This window comes from Talpa occidentalis, unplaced genomic scaffold (genome assembly GCF_014898055.3).
Source record: "Talpa occidentalis isolate TD23 unplaced genomic scaffold, MPIMG_talOcc4v2.1 talOcc4.16, whole genome shotgun sequence".
In the NCBI taxonomy this organism is placed as follows: domain Eukaryota; kingdom Metazoa; phylum Chordata; class Mammalia; order Eulipotyphla; family Talpidae; genus Talpa; species Talpa occidentalis.
Genome location: NW_023601653.1, coordinates 58,695,054 through 58,706,013, shown reverse-complemented (window position 1 = coordinate 58,706,013; position 10,960 = coordinate 58,695,054). Strand labels below are relative to the sequence as shown.

The 10,960-nt window shown below is 33.7% G+C and overlaps 1 protein-coding gene across 5 annotated transcripts in view; it reads right to left on the bottom strand.

Moving 5' to 3' along the window:
* Positions 1 to 1,111: 1,111 nt before the first annotated feature.
* The window catches only part of LMO3 (LIM domain only 3), a 54,934-nt gene continuing 45,085 nt past the window's right edge, over positions 1,112 to 10,960 (bottom strand). For all 5 annotated transcript variants that reach the window (XM_037514283.1, XM_037514282.1, XM_037514281.2 and 2 more), the window contains one exon: positions 1,112 to 4,023. In XM_037514283.1, coding sequence (XP_037370180.1) covers positions 3,918 to 4,023 — 106 coding nt within the window. In that variant the 3' untranslated portion in view covers positions 1,112 to 3,917. The remainder of the gene's footprint in view (positions 4,024 to 10,960) is intronic.

Sequence of the window (10,960 nt, the reverse complement as noted above, 5' to 3'; positions counted from 1 at the left end):
CTAGTTTCAGGCAAATAAGGGGCCAATTGCAAACAATGAATAAAGAGAGGCAGCTCCATTTATAACCACTGTTTCAACAGAGCTCTATTGTAATCGTAGTGATCTGAGGGTGACTCACTAATTAATTGGTGTTCTTTTTTATTATGTGCTATTGAGTTAATGAGTAATTTGTGAGAGATAATTCTCTGAACACATTGATTACTTGAGATATTTTCTGGGGCTTTCATAGCAGTGACGAGCTGAATAGGTAGGATATGGAATTTGCTTTTGTGTGCTCTTATTAGATCTGAGATGAGAAACCTGTGCAGAGACACATTCAAGTTGTCTGAGGCACAGAGTATCCTAAATCTGCCCAACCAGAGACTGGGTGAGTGCTTAGGCCAAGGTCAGTTGCATAGTAGGAACTCAATAAATGTCAATTGACATAATGGTGGTAGGGAAGCTTTATTTTCTATTACTTTAAATTGCATTAAAATCATACTTAGGTACTATCTATACTGATGTTTTGGAGAAAAAACCATCAAAAGGCTTTAGCTCAAATTGTATTCTACACTAATGGCCTATTACCATAAACATGCAGATTGTATCTATGACTGAACTGAACACTAACCATGTTTGGCCGATATCACTTCCATGAAATCGGCTAAGTGAATATATTAGTGATTTGCCTAAAGTGAGAGTTAACAGGAAGCCTCTAAAGCACAGTGTTGCTTCCTTGACAATATAGGGTTCAGTTGAGGTTTTTTTTTTCTTGTTTTGTTTTAATTCATTATATAGGACATTTGAAATTTAGTCTGACAACAGCAACAATTCCTTTCAGAAGGAGCACTTAAAAGTTGTATAAATGTACAAATTTACACCCACAATTGCTACCTTCATCTTTGACAGTTCTATTTGCTCACCCCTTACCCTCTGAATGTAAAGAGCAATCAATTACCTAGCTCAGAGATCCTAGCAGAGCATTTGGAGAATGCATTTGAGGTACTTTGGCTATGCTTATTATGATTTACCTTTTGGAAATAAATGTTCTTACTTTCCTCCTTTCTCATGAACTTAATATATGCCTTTTAGATTCCATCTTAGATGTTGCCAATTAAGTACAATCAGATAATGTAATACCCCTTTTATTAAAAACAAATCCAATATAAAAAGTGAATGAAAGAATCCAGCAGATATTTATTAAGCAAGATGAAAGTGAAATTACAAACACAGGTCAGCTTTTGAACTCAGCCAGCACTCTGGTGGAGCGGAGGTGCCTGGTCCTTGTCGTAGGCAGTCTACAGGAGATGCATTTAGGACAGGGATGTTTGCTTCTTGATGAATCAAAGCCCCACTGGAGGTGTCCCACAGGAGGCATCAGATAGCAAGCTAAGTGACATCAGGGCTACACAACACAAAGGGGAATCAACACCAATTCAGGACTTTTTGAGTAGTCAAGACAATCAGTACTTCAGGTCAAAAATGTTACTGTTTATGGTCAAATAGATATAAAATGGCCTATTTCTGTCTTGTTTCACAATTTCATGGAGATTAAAGATAATCTAAAGAGATTAAGGCCTTAATCTTTAATCCAGGTGAGTAATTTTGCCCCTAGGAAAAAGCATAAGGATTAATTCCCAAAGGATTAAGCAAAAGGTAAGGCAGTGAAAACCTTAATTGCTCTTTGGGTGACAAGGATAGTGGAACAGCTTCAAGAAGCTGAGAGGAGTTTGTTCCCAATTTTACAAGTATTTGGACATACTGATAAACATATGCAAAATCATTTAAATCTAAAAAAAGATCATTTGAAAAAGATACTGACAAAATTTTACATCCATATGAATTTCAAACAGCTCTTACTTAGGTTTAGCAGGGCCACATATGAAAACCATTCTCCCCACCCTTGCCCCACTCCCATTAGTTCTGTTTTGCTTGGTTTGGTTTTTGGCTACGCAAGTCTTTCTAGGAAACAAACATTAATACTCTACAAGGTAAAAGAAATTATTTTGTGGGACCTACATAGCTTTTTTTGAAATCATTTTTTCAGTAGATCTCAAATTTGGCGGGCTCATGATTTGAACACCCTTAACCATGAAGCATTGTGAAAAGACATATTATTCACTTTTCACGGAACTGTTTCCTAAAGAATGAGAGGAAAAACCCAAATCCACATGCATGTTCATAAATAAAGCTTTGTTTTAAAAACAAACTAAATTCACACCAGCATTATTTTCAGCTTAATATTTTGGCCCCAAACCAAGAATTCAGGTATCACATTTAATTTTCATCTGCAATGCATTTATTGGCAGGATGAAATATGTATGTAAATAACACTGGGAAGTACTGTTTCCTGTACAAGTGATCAAGGAAAAATAAAAAAACCCACAGCACTAAAATTGCTTCAGTAAAAATAGCTTCATTGTGCCTGTATAGAATTGGATTTGTTGAAAAAGTAGTTCTGTTTAGGGAACAAAAGCAAAGTATGAGCAACCCAGAAGAGGGGGATAATAGTCTCATTTAATTTCCTTAATAGCAATTTAAATAATCAGTCTCCATAATTTCTGTTTCTAGAAAGATTTCTTTATCAGCTATCATGTAGGTAAGGAAATAATGTTTCATTTTTTAAAAAATGGAGTGACAGATTTCAGCTTAAGTGTGATATATTCTGAGTGGGTAATTACTTAAAGGAAGCAATGAGAGAGTAAGACACGTCAGACTCAAAGTGTTCACTTCTGAACATTAAAATAAGTGGCAGGTAAATACTGAAAAATAAATAATCACCAGTTCTCAGCTTTTATCAATCCCTTTGTTTCTCTTCTTCTAGAAGATTCTATGAGCATTATGTCACTCTGATCAAAAGTGACTTCACTACTCAGATAACATCAGAGTGTCAATGTGCATTATCATGGTTTCAGTAGAGTCATACTCAAATTTGTTTTAATGCCAGAAATTTATCAAGCCATAAAGTTATCAAACTTTTGATTGTTGTGGAGAGATCCAGACAAAATTTGTGTAAGAAATTAAATGTATCATTTAAAAATTGTCTCATGATCAGTGTAAATAATACTTTTTAAAGTAACCCTTTGGAAAAATTTTACATGATCCCCAAAGGCACTAGGTCACATAAGAGGTGAATGACTAGAAATAAACAAAGTCATTGTATTGGCAGAAAGCACAAAAAGGACATTAAAATGATAACTGTTAAGCTTTAAAGTTATTCTAAAAATGGCACTTTTCATGTTGTTATAAAATGAAAGTGCTTTAAGGTGAAATTTGTATGTATTTTTTAAAGCTGATCTTTAACCCCCTGAAAATAGGGGGTTATAATGAGAACACTGATACTCTAAATCATAATGGCAATAATAATGGATGTTGCTAAAATGCTTTGTGTGTGATTTTATTTTTTAGTATTTTTAACGTTGATAGACTTGCTTTATCTATATGTGTATCATTAGTGAGATTTGCTCTTCAATTCTTTACTAGAAAGTTACAGCTCATTTAAAATAGCTGGTAGATACAGAAAGCATAAATATACAGTAAGTTTCAACACTGATTGTACTAAATGCAACAATACAAAGCAAACAGAACACAAATGGTAACACAATAAAACTGTATTACATTTGTGCTTCAAATATTACAATACATTATATACAATAGTCCAAAATAAACATCTCATGCCAAGTGACACAAAAAACAAAATAGCAAGCAAAAAAATCCAGCAATATGTACATTACTGTTTTCTTTAATAATAAACATTCAACTCTGAACTGGGGCCATTTCACTACATACAGATGCAGTCCGCCTTTTATTCCATAGAACCATCCTGCTTTCCTATATCTACGCTATTCAGTAGGTTGCTGTGTCAATTCTTATGTACACGTGGAGCAAAAAAGATAAAAGAATGTAGTGCTTTGTATTCTTAATGGGGTGATGATAGATCAGCGAACCTGGGGTGCATAACCTTCTTTCATTAAACCTTCCTCGTAGTCCGTCTGGCAAAGGATCATGTTGTTCTTTAGGAAAAATTTGTCTCCCACACAAAATCTGAAAATATTTAAAAAAAAAAAAAAAAAGGGTTAAGACCAGTTCACTCAGATGTATGATTTCAAGGTTTGTTTTGTTGATAATCTCACATGGAACTTTCCTGAATTTGAAAACTGGGTTTAGAAAGTTGCCTTATTGTCAAATTAAACCACTTAGTCTATTTAATGAAACACTGCACACAAAATTAAAAACCCTACCTTTCATAGGGACATCAAGGAAAACACCTTGGGCAGCCAAAGGTGATTTTAAAATCACATTGGAAAGAAAACATAACTGATCTATATTTATACTCATTCAAATAAAAGAATATTTCACAGCACTGATTATGGAGAATGTTGGCACTGACCATTTATCCACTTAATAAGAAAAGGCAAAAGGCATTAAAATGAATCAAATGCTTAGAAAGAGGCCATATCAAAGCCTCCCATTTAAAGTTTCCTTTTTCTCTTGTTATTAAAATGTGTTTAAATTCCAGTAAACTGGGAGTGATTGTTCTGAATTCAAAGTTGTTTTAAAATCAAACACTGAAGCTGGGCCATCTTGCTCTGTTTGTGGCCAGTTCACCAACTATGAAATAGTAAACGTCATTTCTTAGAGCACTTCCAATTAAACCAAAGGGAGTAACCTGAATGAACTTCTTAATATTGATGTGATAAATAAACGAGTTTCCAGTTGATAATTATGTATTTTATTCTACAAAACATTGTTTAATGTGCAGGATGTAATGTTTTTAAAAATAAGTGCTCTTTTTGTATAATTTCCCAGTGGTGACACTTTGGACACAATTAAGGTCAGAAATAAATGCTTGTGCTTTTTCCAGTACATTTAACAATAAACTAACTCTGGGTAGATCTGTATATATTTTTAATTGTAACAATTTAACCTTCAAACAGCAATGTCTGGTAGACTTGACCCAGTAAAACTACTTGTAATTATACAAGTCGACCTCACTGACCTTTGATAGTGGTCTCTCTTTATCAGATAGTCAATTTTGAATGATGTTCAAGCAGAAATCTTAGTGGATAGATTAAATAGTATAGTGAAAGCCACCCTTTAGTGCTTTGTGAAGTTGAAGGTTTAAATGAGTAGCAGTTGAACTGATTTACATTTGCAAAGATTGGAATGCTAGACAAACAGTCAACCTATTTATTTTCCAACCGGGTAGATTTGGAAATTTATCCTTATTCTAGCTAAGTAGATAGAGGGGAAAATAGTGTAATAAAAAAAGTAGATTGAAAAGAATTAGCTTTCCTCTTAAAGGAAAATTGGTCTGTTTATTTGTGGAATTTACTTTTTTTCCCCAGGATTACTGCCTGCTGATGATGTTGATTGAAAGTACAGACTATGTGCTGATCATGAACTCCTGGAGTTGGTGGTGGTCAAGGCAATTGCATAAAATGAACATTCAGGTTTGAACTTTAAGTATATCTTCTTTTTTTATTAACTGCAAACTATAAATTTTATTGCAACCCTGATTACTAAGATATGCTGAAGAAAATATGTCTTTTGTTGGACAGGCGTAAGTAGCCAAACTAGATACTTACCTTTTATGTAATGTGGTATAAAATAATATGTAAAATATATTTGATTATTGTTTTAAAATGATCAATTTGTATTACTGCTGAGATTCATTTGAATAAGCTCGTAGTAAAGTATTATACCAAAATATGTTTATAATATATCGGGTATATTTCACACTTTGAGTCAGTTTTCTCAGAGTGATGTGGGGATGTTACATTAAGAAGCATATGAAAATGGAGAGGTAAATTGCAATGCATAGTATCCAAATCTCAACCTTACAGTTAAGATGTGGAAGAGGAAACTTCAGTTTTTCTTTTGTAAGTTTGTGGTGAAGAACAGAAATGAAATATATCAAGTTTTCTCAGTTTGGAATATATATAATTAAAATAACACCATGATCATATATACACAGCCACATTTATTCCTTACATCCAACCAAGAAACTAGATACTATCATTGCTTTCACAGACGAAAAAGCTAACAGTTTCCAGAATTAAGAACTTGCCAACCTTCATAGCTAGAATGTATTATTATGCAGGAAGAAAAGGAACCCAGGTGCCCCTGGATGCAAGACCCATGCTTTTTACCTGTAAGCAATGAAGCAGTAGGCTACCATGTTTGAGGGGCTTTTTGTATTCCTAGAACTCATTGCTTAATTAACTCCATGAGATGTTGGCAGTGTGAATGGGATCCATGTAAAATATTTATCTGAAAATTTTTTTGCTACTATGTTGTCACCTGGATAAATTACATTTAATGCACATTTCAATTTATACTTAAAGTTCACGATGATACAGAACATGAATTAGGTAAGTCACACTTAACATGGACAACTAAAAACAGCCACTAAAGCTGTGGTAAAGAGTACATGGTGATTGGTATATAATTGATTAGTATCATCCTTTAACATGTACCATATACAAACATAAAGAAATTAGAGAAATAACGATGCAGCTAGTAGATGCTGAACAAAACAAACTAGCTATTATTTTGTAAGAAAGCTTAATTTTCAATGTTATATAATTAGCTTCTCAGATTTAGTTAGCATATTATAGTTCAGCCTAAAATTCCTGATAATAAAATAATCTTCCTTATTATCTAATTGCTTATGGTATAGTCAGTTCAATTAATTTTTTAATTCATTAAAAATATTAAAGAATAGAAAGATTCCTCCTCAAATTACTAAGCCATCTAGATGTTTTAGAATTAATAGTAGTATTCACTTCCAGATATTTTGGAGTGATTCTATTTGAATCCATAAGTTCTTCAGATTTGAAAAGTACAGAAAATAAGTATAATTAATAAATCATCCTTATAAAATATGAGGCTTAGTGTAGTTTTAAGCAGGTTATCAAAAGCCTCTGCTAAAAAGCCTCCATTTCTAACATCCTTCCTAAGAAATGAAAATGTTAACTTAGTCATCTTATTTCCCTAAGGTTAGTGACTGTCAATTAGAATTAATTTCCATCTCCACCACACTTTTAAAAGAGTTGGGATCCAATCTGTATTTCCAGTGTCTCTATTTTTCTATTCGGCCTCTTTTACTGAAAGATGAGAATTCCATATTGTTTTCTGTGTTCAGGGCGAGGTACACTTTATATACTCATGTCCTATCATTATAAGCTTTTGAAGAAATCTACTGCCTTTTCCCCAACTGTCTTTTCTGAGCTAATCACACTACTCACACCCTGAATCCTGCTATCAACTATTCAAAATCTCCTCCGCTACATGTATTCACCTTTATAGCCTCCTAGAGAATAAAATACCTCTCTTAAAATAGGACAGGGCCCTCACACCAGCTGTGGATCCAAAAGCTAACACCAACTGCCTGGCTTCAGATATTGAGTGTTCCATTTTCTAAGTGTGTAATCTTGGGCACATTACTTACATGTTTTGCATTTCACTTGTCTCATCTGTAAAATGAGGTTAATTGTAGTACTTACTATGGGTTATTTTGAGTAGTAAATGAGTGAGTACATATAAAACAAAAGTGTCCAGCAAGGCAATGATCAGCATTTGTAAGAATATGCTATCATTAATTGCTAACAATAGTAATGATTCACCTTTGCTTCAGCTGTTCCCTATTCAGGATTTTTTTTCTTTCTACTTAAATTCTAAATTTTCCTCACTGTCCATTCCCTCTATCAGTATTCCTGGATAGCCTCAACTCATTCTGATCTTTTCCAAAGCACTTATTTATGGGTGTATCATTTACTTTGGCATTTCAAATTTTCTCATGAATGTGTAACAGATTTCCCAATCTGGACAGCAGTGCTGAGGTCAATGACCATGAGTTATATTTCTTTTGAACCTTGTGCAATATCGTCATAAATTATACTGCTGCTTGAGGTGGTGGTCAATAAATATTGCTTAAGATATATTTATTCCAGAAATGAATAGCTTTAAATAACAAAGACTGATTTAAATGTGTATTAATTTTTACTTTAATTCATTGACTTCCTACCTTCATAATTTCATCTTTAATCCTTATGCCTCCATATGCTTACCAAATTCTCTGTCTGCCTTGCAACTGAGCTACTTTTCATACCTGGGCACATTAAATTCTTTCATACTTCCATGCTGCTCCATCTGTTGGAGAACTTTTACCTCACTGCTCTCTGGCTTCCTCATCTTCCCTACCCTTCTAGCAGACACACTTCCTATATCCCAATTTATTCTAGACAGTTCTTTTTCTAAAAACCAATATAAACCCTTTGAAGCATCCCTAAGACTTCCAGAAGGAGGGACCCCTAGCCCTTCAGGATAGATCTGTTTAGCATCCATTACATTGGCCTGTGAATCTCCAGTGAGAAACCAGATACTATTCACCTGTTTCCGTTTCCGCAGAGCTTAGCATAGTGCTTTTATCTTTAACAAAAGAAAATGAGATGTATACAATTCTACCTTTTTTGAGGTAATTGCATTACAAGTAAGCATTTTTTTTCTTCTATTACAAGACCATTTAGTTTTATTTTATTTTTTAAGTTTTTTACATGTGTTTTTTTAATGGTAAATGGAATTATTTTCTTGATTTTTTTTCCCTTTTTTAAAAGATTTATTTATTTATTTATTTATTTATACAAGCACTGGGTACAGTCAGAAGCGCGGGAGGGTGAGAGAATTCACCAGAGCCAGAGCGGGGAGCAGAGCAGGCAGAAGGACCAAAGTACACTGCTGAGGGGAGCAGCAGGCGGCAGGAGAGGTCTGCGCGCCATGTGGGACCCTCCTCTGGTGGCCGGGGAGCAGCCGGGATCAAACCGGTGCTGCAGAGGCTGCGGGCAGCTTCGCAACCCAGCGCTCAACCGCTGTGCCACCGGGGAGGCCCAAGACCATTTAGTTTTAAAGAGTTTTCTAAGGAAGATCATCAGCTTGTTCACCTTTAAGAAATTAACCTATTACAGACTTTTCAGTTCTGAAAGAGATTTATCATACAAGACACTCAAAATAACTTTCCTCTGGTTTTCCTTTTAAAATAGAGAAAACTGACAGATTTTTAATTCAGGGTTCACCATTTTAGTTATATTCCCTCCAAACAGGCGGAGGGTATTTACAAGGAACAACCACTCTTAAAAGGTGATCATCACTACCATTTTAAAAACATTCAGAAGTGCCTTGGGTATTAATATTTTATTTAAAATTTAAGATGAAATGACTGCTAAATGAAGTTCCTAAGCATTTATCCTACCACAAATTCAGTTATCTAGGAAGTTTGCATAAAGGAGAGTACTTATAAATGATCTAATTTCTGTTAGGTTTCTCTTGAAAAAGTGCAATGCTATGACAGTCATTTGCCTACTGAAAGAACAGTGACACATGGCTATAGTGCGCAGGATTTCCCGGGCAAACAGGAAAGTAGAGTGAGTCTCCTATATTGAAAACTTTCTGTAGTCAGAGTAACAAAATTTGTCTGCTTTGCTTGACTGATGAAGATTAGCTGACTTCTTACATTAAAGAAGTTTGTCTTGTAGGGACTGAAGTGACAAGACAATAACTAAGTGCTAATTGTGCATAACCAGCACTAAAGATATGCAGTCCCATTATGGCATGTAATAAATGAAGCGAACACAGAAATATATTAGGTACTTTAATAATGATACTAGAATAGTATTTTGCAGCAATAAGAATGTGAACAGTTTTAGAGTCAAAATTTAGGAGTGTTTGTCTTACTTGACTGAGTTCCACTGAGGAGATAGACTTAATTGTGAATGCAACTTTTTATTTCAATGCTGAAATAAAATTGATATATGATTTGTAAATAGCATTAACAACCTACAATTACTTTGCATCATAATAGAATTTAGGCTGAGTTTAGCACTTGAATGATGTTTTAATTTTCTGTAGAGAACATGGATAAAATAGGTAAGCCTGCCCTAATACAAATGTGCCTGTTTATGCCCTTTGTCCATTATATATACATCTAATTATAGACAACTAATTTACTATAGGAGCTCTATAAACCGTAATGTAAAAAAATAAAAACACCTAAACATGAGACAACTTAAAATACCAAAAATAATTTTTAAAGGCAGGTACACTTATTAATAGTCCAAATATCAAGTAATAGATTCTGTCCTGTCACCTTCCTTAAAGCTGCCTGAATGTGGGTAAAATACAAAGTATATGTACATATGTTATATGTGCATAGACAAATGAATAGCTAGATATACACTAAAACATTAAAATAATTTCTATTGGAGTAGTGAGATATGGGGCAATGTTAATCTTTATCCACTTTTTCTACCATGAATATATAACCTTTTATAAGTAGAAAAGATTACATTGTGTAAAGATAATGCTACCATGAGTGGATTTGATTAGTTTATCAATTTGACAAAAGTATTTTAAATTTACTAATACACCTTCAGAATACAGGTACATTCACATCTATATACATATAAATGTGTGTGTGGACCATACCCTTACAGTAAACAACATGTACATTTGCCAATTTATTTTTGATGAAATGCACTATAAACTAAATTACCTACTTTGATTCCATACCTTTGCTGGGAAGACTAAAGATTCTTGAAGATAACTTCCTGTATTATTTCCTCAGTAAGTTTTACATGGCAATATACATTGGGCCACATTCTGAACATACATATTTAGCAGGAGGTATTATTGAACTATGTTGTGTAAAAACCAAGCTAATGAAATACTATTTGGTAAAATTGTAAAGGTAAAATAACTTAATTTCTGAGATCCTATTGTGTTCCTGGTACTTAATATTTTTTTTTTCATTTAAAAATTTTTAGTCTCCATTTTCCGAGTGTGGAAACAAAACTCAAGAGATGAAATAACACAATCAAGATTGCATAGGTAATATAAGGTGGGGCTTAAATTCAAATATGATTCTCATGGTAAGCATCATATTCTTTCTACTCTTTATAGAACCTCCTAAGAAGACACTGCACTG